Genomic DNA, 19261 nt, shown 5'->3' on the forward strand with positions numbered 1-19261 from the left:
TTAAACATATAAACTTAAAAAACTATAAAGATAGTATGATATTACTGATCCATGCACAAGCATATTCTTATAAATAATGTTATCTTGGACTGCATTATAAGATTTTTTTAATGTATTTCCAATATTTTAAAAACATTTAATATCAGTATTTGAAGATTTGAATAGTTATTTTGCACATTAAGTAAATTCTAAATTTTCATGATATATACTTTTTACAGAGCATTTGTTCAGACATCTTAAATTAACTAGAGAAGCCATAATATCCGAAAACATTTCTAGACTGACACCATCAAATATCTTATTTTTTATTCCCTTGAATCTCAAAGAAGGGACTTCAAGATGGACCCAAAGGATCCACCTGGCCTATCACCTAATGGCCTGACGTGGATTACTCTGAAAATTGAGTGTAGGATAAACATCGTTATATCAGTGTCAGTGGGAAATATGCCTACCAGTTAAAACTCAGAGTGTGTGCAATTTGGTCTGATACTAGTTTTCTCTCATATTTTAAGAACTAACTCTACGGCCAGCCCCGTGGCTTAGTGGTTAAGTGCGTGCGCTCCGCTGCTGGCGGCCCGGGTTCGGATCCCGGGCGCGCACTGATGCACCGCTTCTCCTGCCATACTGAGGCCACGTCCCACATACAGCAACTAGAAGGATGTGCAACTGTGACATACAACGATCTACTGGGGCTTTGGGGGAAAAAAGATAAATAAAATTATTAAAAAAAAAAAAAACAAACTCTATTATCTGTAGCAAAGGGATGAGAAAAGATGATTTAATACAAATTTTAAAATGCTCTTTTGGAATTAGTTTCTAGTACTGAATCAAAGATTAATTCATTTTATAGCATAATTAATAGATATGCATATAATTATATAAATTCAGCACTTGGAACGTGATCAGCATTATCAGCAGTCCTTTGTGCTTACAGTTAGGTTCTTATGCCTCAGATGTACTGGATTATGCATGTATTTCAAAATACAGAATCAGGTGTGTCCCTGTCATAGCTATTTATAAAATAGAAGAGAAAATCAGAAAACTTTATCATGGACATATCCCAAAAACCATGTCAACTGTTTATAATTCCCAAAGGAGAAGGAGTGTACCTAGCTTCTGGCAATCATGATAATGTACTAGCGCAGAATTCTGCTTTTTTTTCCTTGCCTGGGAGATAAGATGAAATGTTAAATAAAAGGAACAATATAACCCAAAGATTTGTCTTAAGGGTACTCTCAACTAAGTTCTTTTTCTTTTAGACCATATGCCTTCCTGATTTGGAAGTGGGCAGCATTGTTGGTTAATTTTTAGGTGAGATTAATGTCCTGATTTTAAACTTAGATGTACCATTTTCTCCCAATGGGAAAGATGTTACATTACTATTCATATGTGTTTCCAAAGGTAATTAAGGAATTTATTTCTTTGATGAGGTCTTTTGTTTATTTATATTCACTATTACTTGTATTTAAAATATGCCACTAGAGATATTTTAAGTGAAATATACATATACTTTGGTGTTTAAACAAGTAATATTTATGATATGGTCATGCAATTATTTTTAAATTGTTTAGTGTTTAGTCAGTATTAGATATTGACCATTGAATACGGGCCTGTGTTTCAATGAGCTAAATGCTGACAGGAGCGATCTGTGTTGCTGAGACACATCTCGTTCTAGCATGCATGTATTTATGACAACATGAATTCTATTATGTGCATCTTTTACAATGATTTTTATAAACAATAGTGCTGTAGTTTTCATGGATACATCTAACACCAATAACTGAAAAATAGAATTGTTTTTCAAGGCTAGGAACAAATTAAATATGGATATTATAGCAATTGAGTGATTTATCTGGTCATAAATTTAACAGTATCTAAATTTGTGTCCTTCAATACCAAATACCAGAACTATAAAAGGCATTTTTAAAACTTTGTTTAGGGGCTGGCCCCGTGACTTAGCGGTTAAGTGCCCGCGCTCTGCTACTGGCAGCCCGGGTTGGGATCCAGGTGTGCACCGACGCACTGCTTGTCCGGCCATGCTGAGGCGGCATCGCACATACAGCAACTAGAAGGATGTGCACCTATGACATACAACTCTCTACTGGGGCTTTGGGGAGAAAAAGGGGAAGAAAAAGGAGGAGGATTGGCAATAGATGTTAGCTCAGGGCCAGTCTTCCTCAGCAAAAAGAGGAGGATTGGCATGGATGTTAGGTCAGGGCTGATCTTCCTCACAAAAATAAAAAACCAAAATAAAAAAAAACTTTGTTTAAAGTATCCATTAAAAGAAGCAAAGTTTGTCTGCACTGCAGTTAGAAAACAAAGGATAACACCAAAGGTTTCCACTACTGGGATCCATTTCATTTGTGTGATGTAGAGTTTAATGTACTGACTCGTACATTGAGAGTGTAGGCAGAACACAGTTTTACTGTTAGAATTTAATGTTAGCAGTCAGTGAGATGTGGATGATCCTGTTAGTTGCCAAGAAACAGCATGATCAAGTCAGTCTTTCAGAAGAAACTTATCAGCTTCCATAAGAGGTAATAAAAGTTGCTCCTCTTTTAGTCTGTGCTTAGCAGAGTGGTAATTTATTAAGTCTTTATTTGCTGGAACTTTCTAACTTTTCTTTTGTCTTAGATAATTACAAAACCATTTCTATAGATGTTTTAGAAAAGTATTATTTTTTAAATGTCAAATGTAACACGTTTTTTTCCTAGAGGGTGTCTCTTTAGTGTTATGCTCTGAGGGTTTTTCAGAAAGTTACATTACTATTCCTGATATAGCAGAAAATAATGCCACTTCTCTTACCCAGTCCTAAAGTTTCTAAACAAGTATAGCTGTCCTGATCATTCAGAGCAGTGAAGTGTCAGTGACCTTCAGCTAAAGCCCACCAGGAACAAACGGAACACACCTGTGAAACAAGTTGGGTGGATTACTTGTTGCGGCCAGGGAGAATACACACCATGAGGAACCATCTCAAAAATGTGTGTCAGAAAGAACTTTTGATAGGATTTGAGCTTTTCTTGGGTGATTTAGGAGAGAGTCTAAGGAAGCAGAGTTTTGTTTGTTAGGTGCTATCAGAAAGTGGAAAAGTCTAGGGTACTTTGGACGGCATAGTGACCTTGTTTTTATCTGTACTTAGACAAAATTATGGAGTGGCCTTGTTTCATGTTATCATGGTCTCAGAGTAACCTTGGTATTCTGTGAGATTGCTTATGAGATCAGTTCTGGACACCTGGGGCTGCCTGTTATCGTTCTCAGAAGGAATACCTGGGCAAGGGTTAAATAAAAGTTTACCAAACAGATGAAATTTCTTCTGCTATTAAAACTCTGTAACATTTGGATTGTTATCCATTTTTTTAAATCACTTACCATACTTTCCCATATTTTAGTGTAGTTATTGGTGGTGGTAATAGTAATGATTACATGAGAATATGGTGAGAGAAGAGAGAAGTTTGGAGAGTTACACTTGGATCACATTAAAGAGAGATTTAGATGTTAGACTGAGAACTTTCTACTTAATCCTGTAGCCAGAAGGTTCTAGCAGGATCCAGGCTTAACCGTATTTGCTACAGGAAGAGTATATGAGAGGAGGCACTGAGTCTCTTGAAGCAGGGGCTGTGTCTCATTCCTCTTGTGTGCTTGGTGGTCTAGCCTATGGCAGCAGGAATGAGTTAATCTCAGTGAGGACAGACGAAGGCAGGGAAAACAACTGAGAAGGTTATCATGATAGCCCAGGCAAGAGGAGATGAGGGCCGACTTATGATTAGTGATCTCTCTGGGAGACAGAGAGGAGATCACTCAGGCAGGATCTGTTGTCTTGATAAGTGATTGGATGAGAAGGGTGCGAAGAAAGGAAAGAAGGTGAATATAAATTATCAAGCCTGGATGACTGGGAAAATGGCATGTCAGTCATAAAAATAGGAAAACCAAGAGAAAGGATTTTATTAGGAAAGGAAACTGCAGGAGGTTTTAGATTATATTTTAATCCCTTGCGTTTGAAATTCTGGCAGGACAGAAGGGAGTAGAGGAGTTTGACTATATAGGATTGGCGCTTGAAAGGTGCAGGAGAAGTTAGGGAAAGATGTGGATTCAAAGTGTGTGGAGATCTTGAGGTATGGAAGACAGAAATCTGTGGTAATAGAGCTTTATCCACTGGGATAAAGTGCTACAGTGCCAAGTGCCACAGACTCTTGGGAGCGAGTCAGACCATTCCAGGAAGCTTCCTAAGCTCTCAGTAGAGGGAGGACTATGTAAAGTAATCTTCGTGAATTGAGGAGTTTTCTCTCTTCAGTGCTAAGATAAAATTTCCCCATCCTCTAACCTCAGTGGTAATTCCCATCCCATCACCTCCGCTTTAAGAAAAAGCAACTGTCTGAGGAAGAGCTGCACGTGTTCTGGAGGACTTGGCTCACAGTTCCTTGCCGTGTCCCCTACCCTTAGAGTTCACAGAAAGGTGTTGTTATATGAAGACTAGTTTCACTAGGCTTTATCTTGAGAGAAACAAGGAGTTTCCTCTAAAACCCTGAGTCTAGACATGCCTGTTTTTTTTTGTTGGTGTTCCTTTATCTTGTTTTTGGTTGTGTTTTTCTGTCCCGCCAATTTAAAGTGTAGTTAGAATATTATGCATATGGTTAAACAATATGTCAGATATTCTATGTTTTCCTTCCAGTAGATTTTTTTTTCCCTTGGATGGGATATATTCATATGCATACTTACTGCTTTTTGTTTTTATATACAACCACTGTGGTTTCTCTAGCAGAAAGCATCTCATACCTACCATTTCATCTTAAAAGTCATCAGAAGATTTCAAGTAGACTCATATGAGCATAAGGTCCTTTCTTTGCCAGAGCTTAGGGATCTTCATGGCATCAACTAAGAAAGAATTATGGAGTCTCCTGCCCTCTAAGATTAGTGCTCCAGTAGAAATATAATGTGAGCTACATATATAATTTAAATCTCTAGTATCCAAATTAAAGTAAAAATAAACATGCAAAACTAATTTTAATAAATATTTTCTTTAACCAATAGTACCGTTGGAACATATAATCAATATAAAGAAGATGCTGAGATATTTTACGTTCCAATTTTTGTTTTTTGCTTTCTGTACTAAGTCTTTGACATCTGGTGTGTATTTTACATTTATAGCACGTTTCAATTAAGACTATCCACAACTGTAGCTACTAGCTATTATATTGGACAGGCAGCTCTTGGATTAGGCTTTAAACCTGAATTAAGTACCAGGAACTGACCAAAAAAATAGTAAATTCCTTCAGCTTGTAAACCATAGGTCTGTTCATTCATTCATACAGTGAAGTTTGACTGGTTTTTTTCTGTATTTCAATCCCAGTGCTACAGGCTTTGGATACTAAATCAAAGACATTGCCTGATTCTTAGTTGATGTTACTCATAGAGAGCAAAGGGTAAATGAAAAATGATAGGACAGTGAGGTCCTGTTTCTGGACCAGAGGATGGTGGACGTCTCTTCCAGATATGGAAACTAGACCTTCTGGCTCTCAAATCCATCTTCAAGCTGCCATGACTTCTGGTGGTCTTCAGTTTAGGAGCATAGTGTATTCCAGCACTCACTGCTGGAACAAGTCCATCTGACTGGGAGCTTTTTCTTTCTTTGTTTCTGCTGTCTTGTTACTCAAGGTCAGGTCTCCCACCATTTCCTTCCATCTTATAAACCCTAAGTCTTTCTGAGTTAGGCTCTTCCCTACAAGTTCTCTTTTTTGTAGAAACACTTCCAGTAGACATGGAATCAAGGGAAGCTAATGCATGCTGTTTCTTAGTGCTGTTGCTTAGTGTTCCTCAGATGTCTGCTGTCACTGAACTTGCCTGGTCTCAAGCTTTAGTCAGTCATATCATATTTTATAACTATTTCAGTTGTTTTTTGCTATTGAAAGGAATACACAATCTTTCTTCTTTTCTTACTCAGGGAAATTACCTTTAGTTTATAGAGATGAGAAGGTTCTTAAACATGTTTTCCTTCTCTCCCCAAGAAAATATGACCCTGCCAATTATAATCAGCATTTCAAATAATTTTCCTCTGTTTTACTGTAATGTACATTATGGTTTTATTCCTCTATTTTTTTTACTTTTTATTTTAAATACTTATAGATTCATAGGAAATTGCAGAAATAGTACAGAAAGATCCCTGGTATCTTTCACCCAATATCTCACAGTGGTTACATTTTATATAACTATAGTACAATATCAAAACCAGGAAATTGACATTAGTGTATGTGTAGTTCTATGCCATCTTATCACTTGTGTAGATTTTTGCAACAACCACTGTATTTAAGATACAGAATTATTGCACCATTAGAAATTTCTCCCTTGTGTGCTACAAGTCACAACCACTCTCTCCTTTCCCTACCACCCCTAACCCCCAGCAACCACTAATCTGTTTTCCGTATCTATAATTTTATCATTTTAAGAATTTTTTATAAATGGTATTATATAGTGTGTGAGCTTTTGAGATTGGCTTTTGTCACCCAGCAAACACCCTGGAGATCCACCCAAATAGTTGTGTCTATCGGTAATTTGTTCCTTTGTATTGCTGAGTAGTATTCCATGAGATGGATGTTCCACAGTTTGTTTAACCACTCGTCTATTGAGAGACATTTTGGTAGTTTCCAGGTGTTGGCTATTACAAATAAAGCTGCTATGAATATTTGTGTAGAGGATCTTGTGTAGATGTAAATTTTCATTTCTCTCTGTTAAATGCCCAGTAGTGCAATTTCTGGGTCATATGGTAACTGTATGTTTAGTTTTCAAAGAAACTGCCAAACGATTTGCCAGAGCAGCTGTGCTATTTTAGATTCTCATCAACATTATATGAGTGATCCAGTTTCTCTGCATCCTCACCAGCATTTAGTGTTGTAATTATTCTTTTATTTTGGCCATTCTGGTAGGTGTGTACAGATGTCTCATTGTGGTTTTAATTTATATTTCCCTGACAGCTAATGATGTTAACGTCTTTTTGTGTGCTTATTTGCCGTTTTTGTTGAAATGTTTCTTCATGTCTTTTGCCCCCATTTTCTAATTGGATTGTTTATTTTTCTGCCGTTGAATTTTGAGAGTTTCTTATTTGCTCTTGATGTGAGTCCTTTGTCAGGTATATGGTTTGCAAGTATTTCCCTCCAATAGCTTGTCTTTTCATCATCTTCACAGAGCCTTTCACAGAGCAAGCAATTTTAATTTCGATGAGGTCCAACTTTTCATATTTTTTTCTTTTATGGATTATGCTTTTTGTGTTATGTCTAAACTCTTCACCAAGCCCAAGACACTGAAAATTTTCTTTCTTCTAAAATGTTTATGGTTTTACATTTTAGATTTAAATCTATGATCCACCTTGAGTTAATTTTTTTGTAAGATATGAGGTTTAGGTCAAGGTTCATTATTTTCCTACGAATATCCAGTCGCTTTGCACCATTTGTTTAAGACTGTCCTTTCTCTATTGAATTGCTTTTGCGCCTTTGTCAAAAATCAGTTGACTGTACTTGTGTGGATCTGCTTCTGTGTATTCTGTGCCACTGATCCATGTGTCTCCCCCTCCACCAATACCACACTGTCTTGATTGCTATAGCTATTTGTCTTAAATTGAGTAGAGTGAGTCCTCCTACTTTATTAATATTCTTTTTCAAAATTGTTTATATATTCTAGTTCTTTTGCCTTTCCACATAATGTTAGAATGAGCTTGTCTATAGAAAAAAAATCTTGGCAGGATTTTGACAGGAAATGTGTTCTACCTAAATGTCATTTTGGGGAAAATAGCATCTTTAGTATGTTGAGTCTTCTAATCCATGGATAAGGTATATCTCTCCATTAATTTAAATCTTCTTTGATTTCTTTAATCAGCATTTGCTAGTTTTCAGAATAAAAATTCTGCATATGCTTTCTTAGATTTATTATTTCATTTTTTGAGTGGTTATAAATGGTATTATATTTTAAATTTCAATTTCCATGTGTTTATTGCTGGTATTTAGAAATACAATTGACTTTTGTATATGGATCTTGTATCCTGTTGAACTTACTAAACTCACTTATTAGTTCTGGTGATTTTTCTGTAAATTGGGATTCTCTATGTGGACCATCATGTCATCTGCAAATAGGAACAGTTTTCTTACTTTTTGATCTATATGCATTTTATTTCCTTTTCTTGCATTATGCCACTGGTGAGGACGTCCTAGTATGTTGAATATGAATGGTGAGAGCAGGCATTCTTGCTGTGTTCCTGATCTAAAGGGGAAAGCATTGTCTTTCACATTAGGTAAATGTTAGCTGTAGACACTGGAGAGATTCTTTTTATCAAGTTGAGGAACTTCTCTATTCCTAGTTTGCTGAGAGTTTTTATCATGAATGTGTGTTGGATTTTGTTAAATGCTTTTGTTTTACTAATGTATATGAATATGTGATTTTTTGCCCTTTAGTCTATTGATTACCTTCACTGATGTTTGAATAATGAATCAGTCTTGTTGAGCTAAACCACACTTGGTCATGGTATATAATTCTGTTATATATTTCTGAATTCTATTCAGTATTTTTTTGTTAAGGATTGTTTACATCTGTATTCATGAGGGATAATGATCTATATATATATATAGATGGCCTATATATATATGTATATATATATAATTTTTTTTTTGTACTGTCTTTGGTTTTGTGTTAGGGTAATTTTGGCCTCATAAATGAGTTGGAAAGTGTTCTTTCTTCTGCTTTCTAGAAGAGATTGTATAGAATTAGTATTAATTCTTCTTTAAATGTTTGGACCAGTAAAACCATCCGGGCCTGGATATTTCTTTTGTGGGAGTTTTTAAATTGTTATAGGCCTATTCAAATGATCTCTTTCATTTCAGGTAACTTTCTTTTTTGCAGAGAAGGATTTGCGTTGAGCTAACATCTGTTGCCGTTTCCTGTTTTTTTTTTTTTCCCTCCCCAAAGCCCCAGTACACAGCTGTATGTTCTAGTTGTAAGTCATTCTAGTTCTTCTGTGTGAGTTGCTGCCACAGCACGGCAACTGACAGATGGGTGGTGTGGTTCCGCAACCAGGAAAACGAATCTGGGCCACCAAAGCAGTGAGCGCTCCGAATTTTAACCACTAGGCCATCAGGGCTGGCTCTTGGATAAGTTTTGATAGTTTGTGGTTTTGAGGAATTAGTCCGATTCTTCTCAGTTGTCAAATTTATGACTGTAAAGTTGTTCATAGTATTCCCTTACTATCTTTTAATGACGGGAAGATCTGTACTGATATCCCGTTTCACTCCTTATTTTGGTAATTGGTGTCTTCTTTCTGTTTTTCTTTATCAGTCTTAGTAGTTTGCCAATTTTATTGACCTTTTCAAAGGACAACTTTTTGTTTCCTTAATGAAGTACTTCTATTTTTCTGTGTTCAATTTTAATAGTTTCTACTCTTTATTGTGTTCTTTATTTTGTTATTTTTTTGAGGAAGATTGGTCCTGCACTAACATCTGTTGCCAATCTTCCTTTCTTTTTTCTCCCCAAAGCCCCAGTACGTAGTTGTGTATCATAGTTGTATAGTTGTAGCTCTTCTATATGGAACACCGCCTCAGCATGGCTTGATGGGCGGTGAGTAAGTCTGCGCCCAGGATCTGAACCAGTGAACCCCGGGCCACCAAAGCAGAATGCGTGAACTTAACTGCTACACCACTGGGCCAGCCCCTCTTTGTTGTATTCTTCTTTCTGCTTACTTTTGGTTTATTTTGTTTTTTTTTCCCCAAATTTCTTAAGGTGGAAGTTTAATTTAATGATTTGAGATTTTTTTCTCTTTTCTGTCACTGCTTTAGTTGTGCCCTACAACTTGTGATATTATGTATTATATTTTGTATTCAGTGTGTTTTTTTTAATTTCCCTTGAGACTTCTTCTTTGACGCGTGAATTATGTTGTTTAGTATCCAAGTGTTTGGAAATTTTTCTGTTTTTCTGTTACTGATTTCTAATTTGATTCCAGTGTGGTCAGAGACATTCTGTATCATTTCAGTTCTTTTAAGTTTGTTGGGGTTTGTTTTATGGCCTAGACCGTGGTCTGTTTTGTTAAATGTTCTGTGGACTCTTGAAAAGAACATGTATTTTGCTGTTCTTGGATGGAATATTCTGTAAATGTTGATTAGATCCTGACTGTTGATGGTGTCCTTGAGTTCTTTTATATCATTAGTGATTTTATTGTCTAGTTGTTTTATCAATTGTTGAGAGAGGGGTGTTGGCCTTCCAGATGTAATTGTGGATTGGCTATTCTTTCAGTTTTTGCTTCATGTATTGTACAGCTCTGTAGTTTGGTGCATACACATTTAGGATTGCTATGTCTTCTTGGTAGATTGGCCATTTTATCATTTTATAAGGTCCCACTCTGTACCTGGTGACTTAATCTGAATCCTCCTTTATTTGGTATTAATATAGCCACTCTTGCTTTCTTTTGATTTTTTTGCATGGTATATCTTTTCTGTTTTACTTTACATACTCTTTTTATGGAAATGTATGGTTGCTCTAGGTATTACATTATATATACATAACTTTATGTAGTCTACTAAGTACAGAAACCTTACTACCCTTTAAGTCCCTCCTCTCCCCCATTTATAATATAAATATCTTAATATTTGCCTATACATACCTTAAGAACCACGTAAGATAATATTAGAGCCAGGTGAGGGTGGAAGCCTAGGTTTCCCAGTTGGTCTTTTCTGATCGGGATGGGGACGAGGGCGGCAGGTTTTCCCGTGGCGTTTAGCAGGTTATAGTGTACAAGTTTTGTGTATTACTAGGCTACTTCTTTGCTGGTCGTTTGGCAGGGTGCAGGTTTTTCTGAGACTGACTTTGTTTTTGTCTGTGCCCATTGACATTTCCGGGTGCTAGCTTTTCCATCACCTAGTCTAGGATACATTAGGTGAAAAGAAAGCCCAGAGAATTATCTACCATGTTTCTTCTTGAATTTCAAGTTCCCTACCTGGTCTGTGTTCTTAGCTCCACCTTTCAGAGTTTTATACATAATGTCCAAGGTTTTTAGCTGTATTTTGCAGGAGGAAAAGGGAAAAGTATATGTATTCTATCTTGTGCTGAAACTGGAAGTCCCACTTGTATGAATTTTTTTTGTGTGTGTGAGGAAGATCAGCCCTGAGCTAACATCCATGCCAATCCTCGTCTTTTTGCTGAGGAAGACCAGGCCTGAGCTAACATCTATTGCCAATCCTCCTCCTTTTGTCCCCAAAGCCCCAGTAGATAGTTGTATGTTATAGTTGCACATCCTTCTAGTTGCTGTATGTGGGATGCTGCCACAGCATGGTCCGACAAGCAGTGCGTTGGTGCCTGCCCGGGATCCAAACCCGGGCCACCAGTGGCAGAGCATGCACACTTAACCGCTAAGCCATGGGGCCGGCCCCCACCAATCTTCCTCTTTTTGCTGAGGAAGATTGGTCCTGGGCTAACATGCGTGCCCATTTTCCTCTACTTTATATGAGACGCCGCCACAACATGGCTTGACAAACAGTGCATCGGTCTGCGCCCAGGATCCGAACCCTGCGAACCCTGGACCGCTGAGACAGAGCGCACTAACCTAACTGCTACGCCACCAGGCCAGCCCCTCTGCTTGTATTAAATTTTAATAATAGTGTGTTGGTTCTACTCTGTATAAGTCACTTAACAAGAAGCTATAGTTGACAACAAGAAAAGTAAGAAGCTATTATTGTCAGAGTGGTTATATTTAATAGAAGAATAAGAAAAATATTCAAATCAAAATAATGAGTAGAGGAAGAAAAATTCCCTGAGACAAGTATGCACCAAGAGATGTGGATGCTTATAAACAAGAGTGGTCATAATTAATTTAGGTAGGATCAGGACAAGCTTTTAGGAAATGGGTTTAAAATGGGCTGGGAAGGCTAGATAGGATTTTGACAGATGGGGATAGGAAAGTGGCAGGAGGCATTTTAAGTGGCAGAAATAAGACGAGTAACATTTTTTGCTTTTCTAGGCATAAAGTCAAATGACAACTGTTTAGTCAGCTTAATAAACAAGTGCCCCTTGGCGATAGCAGGCAGAGCTGTTGATGTATTTACTTCACAAGATTGTCTCTCTCCTTCTCATGCTCAGGCCCATTTCAGAGATCATGATTTGTTGTTCTTGGAGGAATGAAGATGAGTATCATTGTTATCATTGTTTTTTTTTTTAAGATTCTTAGGTGCTTACACTGTGTGTCCCAGGCCTGACAGATGTTATAGCTTCATCTCTAGATAAACACAATAACTTGATTTAATTCAGTTTAAATCAGTAAACAATTATTTAGAGTCTGCTGTGTGTTGGAGACTGTTAGGCAGAGAAGGTGGGACATTTATCATCTTTTAAACGTCCTGCCAGGTTCTAGGTATTGTGACAGATACTTTCACTTAAATTATTTCAAAGAACTAATGATATATCAGGAGAGACAATTTAATACAAAGTTGATTGTTTTGAATGCCATATAAATAGAGTTATAAAAGGATAACAGTGACTCTGGAGTGGGGATAAGGACAGATATGTGAGTAACTGAATTATAAGAACTAAAAGTGAGAAGTGTTTTAGAGATAAATCATTCTGTCTTGGTCCATTCGGGCAGCTATAACAGAATACCAAAGACGGGGGCGCTTATAAACAAAAGAAATTTATTTCTCACAGTTCTGGAGGCTGGAAGTCTAAGAACAAGGCTCTGACAGATTCAGTGTCTGGTGAGGGCCCACTTCCTAGTTCATAGATGGCCGTCTTCTCCCTGTGTCCTCACATGCTGGAAGGAGTGAGGGAGCTCTCTCCTTTCTCCCTTTCTTTTATAAGGGCACTATTCCCATTCATGAGGGCTCAACCCTCATGACCTAATCACCTCCCAAAGGCCCCACCTCCAAATCATCGGGAGGAATAGATTTCAACTATGAAATTTTGAGAGGGACACAAATATTCATTCTATAGCATATTCCATCTACATCTTACAAATGAAGAAACTGAAGCTCAGAAAAGATCAGTCAGTGGCTTTATCAAAGTTGCAGGTCTTATGGAAGATCCAAGAAAAACACGGTTCCCCTGACTCCCAGTGAGTACTATTGCCACAGACCTCCGGAGAGAACTTATTTCTGTGAGAGGGAGTCTCTGACTGCTGGTTTAGCTTACATACAAAATCCCTATCTGAAAGACTTTTTACCCAGGGCAGTGGGTAGAAACTTGGCCCTGGTGCAACTCATAGGCAGGGAAGTGCATGCCTCTTCTTGGTTGAGGACTTGTTTTGTGTAAAGCTTTTGAACCAAAACATTCCTGAAACAGCAAAATGGAGTTATATCAGGTAATATCTGTGGAGAGCACCTGGGGTCGTCACCCTATTAAATGTTTTCTAAGCTAGTTTTGCAGACATCTCTGGTTAAATTAGTGGAGAAAGTATAATAATCTCAAAGACAGGATCTTTATTTGCTAGGATATTCTAAAGATCGTTAATTCTACTTAGTTTCTTGTAGCTATTTTTTCCCTTCATCAACTTAGAAAATGGGATCTTTGTTTTTGCTGTATTGTGAGCAATGTAGGATTACTCTTACATTTAAAGAAGTGTCTGATTGTACTGAACTGGGCCAAAGAATGTTGATTCAGAGGTGAAAAAAATTTTATTTGGACCAGTGTTGGTGAAATCTGTAAACACCGATAAACTATGTTAATAATCTTTTAATATATCATTTCTGTGTCAGATTAATTAGTCTGAAAAAGTATGCGTACTTTCTTTTGCAAATTGAACTGAGTATGATCATAATTTTGCAGGCTCATTTTCCTTGATGATGTCGTGAGTGTTCCAGTAGTTTTATTTATGGATATGTTTCAGTCAGTGAGGAGGCTAGAAACAGAGAGACGTGAGAGCCAATCTAGTTCTGTTTACAGACATTGAACGAATTCTTTGTTTCTTGAAGACCCAGTTTTATTTGGGAAGTAAGGAAATTTAAGTAAACAACATGTCAAGTGTATTCCAATTCTGATAATCTGTGATTAAAATAAGCAAAGATAAGAAGCCACAAGATATTCAAATGAAAAAGCTTGCCTGTGTAACCTGTGGCCTATATGTCACGTTCTTGATACAGTACTCACTCTCACAACATCCTCAGTCTTTTTAAGCTATGTTGGTTCTGCTATCTTCAGTTAATATTTTTTGACCTTTATTTTACCTACTAATCCTCTGAAAATGTATGATTTAAAAAGAAAGCTTTTTCATATGGTAATTTTTTTATTGCCTGATTTTATAATTGATGCAGTCTCTGTGTGTTTAACACCTAAAGTCTATCTCCCCTTTTAAATGCTTTCATTTTTTGCAAAAGGCTGGAATCTCCTACTTTAAAAAGAGATATGTGATAATAAATGTAATGTATACCAGAAAGAATATATTATTTCTTATGCATTAATTATAAATATTAGAGGAAAATAATTTTTTTCTTAAAGTATATGAAAAACAACTAGGTTTGGATTAGATGTGTTTTTCGTAATTTGAGCTGCCTGTATTTAAAAAAAATGCAATCTGTCTTCTCGTTAACACTATTGTTGTGTTATTATTTTAAAAAAATATGACTTTGGTTTCTCTATTTTTCGGTTCCCTTTTTTATTATACCTCCCTACCCCCGTCTCTCTCTGCACAGGGTGGGTATTCTGCTCCCTCCTTCTCTCCTTGGCAGGGCTCCTTCCAGGGGATCCCACGGACTGTTCCGCCGCACCGCAGACAGAGTGAGTCTGTGTCTCTCACTCCTATCCTGCTCTGGCTTCCCGTTGATGGTATTTCCCTTCTGCATGACCTGTCCCTCCCCAGCACCTCCTCTCCCGTCCAGAGGGACCTGCAGGCATGTGCTAAACCTGCTCTCCCTGGGCTCTCCTCCCATAATTAACACTTCTGTGACTGCATGTGAATAGACTTCCACTAGAGCCTTAGGAAAGCTGTCTGAAGTTAATTTCACTCTAATGCTGTTTACACCTGTTGCCAGTGACCCTAGACCTACTGACATGCATCTGTTTTTAATGCATTTTCTTTTTTCATGACCTTGAGATATGTAAAGAAAAATTGTTTTTTTAATCTAGTTATATTAAAAATACACACCTTATCTGCAGTGGTATAATGGACAGATGCATACTGTTTAGGGAGCAGGCTTACTAGACCATTGCACATTTCTTTAAATATTTCCTAATCAAAAGGTTTTGATTGCATTTCACTGTTATCTAGAATAAACAGCTTTTAAATCATTTTTGCAGGGTGTTTTTTAACAACTAATATGTCTCTGTAATTTATCAGCTGCTTTACAGTACAGAAGAAATGGCTTTTGAATATGCATGGTTTACTAACATTTCTAATGATTTAGTAATTATTTGACTGTAAAATTTTTTTTGTTTACGTTAAATCTGCTTTCCAAAACAATGTTTATCATTTTGTATTATGTACTTTAAGTACACCTGGTAAGTTGGTTATATTTTATCTTTTTTGAAAAGTCACCAAAAAAAGCTAATATTAATGAAAAAGAGAGATAAATATTGTCAGAGTCACTTTGAATTGCTTTCTCCATGGGTTTACCCTGATTTGTGATTCATATCAACTTTTTCACAAATTATCCTTATTATCTATGTGAAGTATCAAAGGTCCAAAAGGGGAAATTTTAATTAATTAAAATTAAGAAATGTGATTTATTCAAATAAAAATTTATTTCTTGAATTAGGCAAAATTTTGAATTATCAACATGAATTCAAGACAAGGTTTGAAGTTATATTTTGGTTATTATACCTCTCCTTCCCTTGTGCACAGTTTTAAAGAACAATAGAGTGGAGAGCTTATATAGGCTTTTATATCAGGTAATTTAGCAGCAAGCTAATTTGTTTAGTGGAAGCAATAAGGAGTTTCTCCTCCTCCTCCTCCTTCTCCTCCTCCTCCTCCTTTTCCATCTCCCACTGCCTTCCTTTTTACTTGTCTTAGCTTCAAGTAAGTTGCTTTTTTTCTCCTCCATTTAAAGATTCCTAGCGTATAAGGAATTACACTAAATTGCTAGTGAACTAATCTGAATTTCAAAGGGCAGTTGTAACAAATGATAATGTATTCTTAGACTTGTAGCCTGTAACCAGCATGGTTTGACAGATTTACCTCAGATTAACACAACTACCTTGAGTGTACTGGAGCCCTCCTTCAGTCCCCATCTTTTTCCTCCACCATTCTCCTGCATTCTCCTTCCGCTCAGCTAGTTATAATATGGAATTGAAGTTTAAGGTTAATTATTCTGTATTGCAAATAGTTTTAGATTTATTTTTAAAACACGTTTCTCAGAAACACCCATTTCACTAGTTTCTTATTTGTATAGCTTTAGAATTTTCTTGTCCCTCCCCTGAGTTATTGGCCCTCCAATTTCAAATGCTTCTTCCTCCTTTCCTTTTGGGTCAGAGCTGTCTTTTTCGTTTCCAGCTATGAAGCAGCTCTGTCCTGCAACACTGCTATCAAGATCTGTCTTTCTGGCTTTTTTAAGGCAAACCTTCTTCCTCTGCATCTCCAAGGTAGCAAAAAGAAAGTTTGGGTTCTCCAGAGTTGGGATGTGTTAGCCACCTAGGGGAAGATGTATACACTGGAGTCTTTCCTTGGGTAAGTTCTTATGGCTTCCTCAGCTAAGAGAACTGCCCTGGGATGTGATCATTGAGACCCATAGGACCCTACTTGTGGAGAGTGATAACTGGAACTTGTTCACAGCTGTTTGACAGCTCTTACTAAGCTTGAGAGGTTCCTTTAGAGGAGAAATAATATCCTAAACTACAGCACTACTTTGGATTTACCCTGAGAGCAGCTGAAGCGGTTTACAAATAAAATTTTTTTTTTTAGTGATAAAATATAGAAAAGGAGAAGGGTATGGAATTAGGGGAGTAAATCCAGTGGTTTTTCAGAGGGTTTGAAATAGATTTTTCCTTTTCCTACACTAAACTTATATTCAGTGAAATATTATTAGTCTTCGTGTTTAGTCAGTATGTGATTCCTAGTGCTGATTTTGGGGGGTTGTAATTCTGTAGGTGATGGTAGATAGTTGAGTGTTCTTCTGTATTATAATCTGTTTCATTAATAAGTTCTTTCTGATGCCCTTTTGAACATCAACCTAACCTTTTTTTTTCTTCTAAATGCAGAAGCCAGGTAGGCTTGGCTATTAGTTTTCAGTAAGGCAATCCGGTTTTGGTTTCATTTTTTTTAAATGTAGAAGAGTAGTAGACCTTTCAGCATAAAAAGATAGCCTGTTCTAGATATGCAGAGAGTGAAATGATTAATGCTTACAGGAGATATTGGCTCTAGTCCCTCAAGAAAGCTGTACTGACCAAGGAAGTTCTTGCTGAATTTAAGAATAACTCTAGAAAAATGGAGATAAAAGGAAAATCCTGATCTTTAAGCATTTTTTTTCTTTCTAGGAAATTTTGACTTACATTTGTTTTTTTGAGTATATTACTAGTCTCAACTTGATGATGTTTGTCTTATCGTTTCAAGTTAAATTTTTCTTTGGGTTAGCAGAAATTATCTACATTTAGACCTACAGCGGTCTTTCTATTTTCAGTAGGCACTTCAGCTTTTGTCCACATTGACTTAACTGGCGTTGGGTTAGTCTTTCTAATTTCCAACCCTGTAAATTAGGAATGATAAATAACCTACCTCATAGAGGGAAAATTTAATAGAAATGATTATTGTTGGCAAGTAAAAAGTGTTAATGGTAATCTCAAATAGCATTTCTTGCCAGAGCATATGCTTCTAGGGATAGTTGACTTTTCAAAAAGTATATTTTGAAATAATACCTATTTCTTATCATGCCTAAAAAGATTTTTAAAATTTGCTCTTTAACACCTTGCTTGAAAAAGTTTAGAGATCTTATCTACTTTTACCTTCTATGTGCAATAACTTAGATGTGGAGGAAAAAATTGTTTTTAAACAACAAAAATAACATAAATGCATGTTTTTGTCTTAATAGTCATATGTCTCAATAACCCAGCAGTTTCTTGATGTAGTGTTGTCTGATTTCTCAATTTATATTATTATAATAACTAATTGTATTCACCAGAATTACACTAAGAATGGCAATTATGTTGTCTTATATCCTCCTTTTCCACTTATAACCTTCAGGGAGTGTTTTGCAAACCTTTTTGACAAGCGACACTTATAAATTTATTTTATATCACAACCCAGTATGTATTCACTGAATAAAATTATGTATTTACAACCCAGCACACATATGTGTGTGTATTTAAAATTCCAATAAGATTCATAAAACAGTACTTTCTCTTAGGACATATGATACTCGCATATTTTCTTCTCAATTTTTTATTTTGCTTTTTTTCACATAGTATCATTATAGGAACATTTTTCATAAGTAAATATTTCTTTAAAACATTATTTTAATGGCTGCGTGATAATACATTGTCATGTGGATATACTCGAATTTATTTAATCTTTTCCTATTTTGGGCGTTGATGTTGTTTCCATTTTTCCCTATTAAATAGAGATAGTATTGCAGTGCAGTTTGTCCTTGAGTACAGATCAGTGTCAGCACGCTCTTAGCTAGATTACTAGAAGGATGTTACTTAATCAAAGAGTGTGCTCTTTCTAGGGACAAATGATGTGTATTAACTGTCAAACATGCTCATAAGGTATACATTAACGTGACTTCATCTGGTTGGCTCCACCCTGTGACTGTAGTCAATTCTGAATGTAAGGATAGCGTCAATTTCAGTGCTTTAATGAGAAATTAGCTCTGGGAGTGACTTTTCATAAAAATAAAATATTTTCCAGTGAAATGGAAACTAGAGTAACTCAGTAAAAACTGAACAATTACATTTTACAGTGATCTATTTTTTTAAGTGTAGTTAATATAGACTATGGCACTGTGTCCATTTTTGTAGCTAATTTCAAGTGCTGTTTAGTATAGTCATTGGTTAATTGGCTAGAAATGTGCATGCAACTCATGGTGCAGGAGGCCGTCCTGTAAACCTAGGCATGGGTTAGTTTCTCTCTCAACATCTTGCAATTTTGAGAAACACAGCAATTACTGTTTTCTGTACAAGCCTTTTGAAACAACCTGCTCTGCAGATTGTGGGATCATTTTGTTAGCCATATATGTTGCTATACGATAGTGCCTGCAGTATCCTACTCTGGATAAATATACCATGCATATTGGCCATACCAATGGAATTGTACTATTATGATGCTATTTAGTTTTGTTTTCTTAACTACTCTGCATCCCAGAGGTAGATGCTGATGGGTTCT

The 19261-nt window shown here is 36.4% G+C and overlaps 1 protein-coding gene across 4 annotated transcripts in view; it reads left to right on the plus strand.

The window, feature by feature from the left end:
• Nucleotides 1-19261, plus strand: part of CCSER2 (coiled-coil serine rich protein 2) — a 187859-nt gene that overhangs the window by 159288 nt on the left and 9310 nt on the right. For 2 of the 4 annotated variants that reach the window (XM_087431791.1, XM_087431792.1), the window contains exon 10: nucleotides 14643-14727. The exons of the other annotated variants lie outside the window; for them this stretch is intronic. In XM_087431791.1, the coding sequence (XP_087287917.1) occupies nucleotides 14643-14727 (85 nt within the window). The remainder of the gene's footprint in view (nucleotides 1-14642; nucleotides 14728-19261) is intronic. 4 annotated transcript variants of the gene reach the window in all.

The sequence above is a fragment of the Ceratotherium simum genome, chromosome 6 (genome assembly GCF_057802395.1).
Source record: "Ceratotherium simum simum isolate JZ-2026a chromosome 6, ASM5780239v1, whole genome shotgun sequence".
NCBI lineage: Eukaryota > Metazoa > Chordata > Mammalia > Perissodactyla > Rhinocerotidae > Ceratotherium > Ceratotherium simum.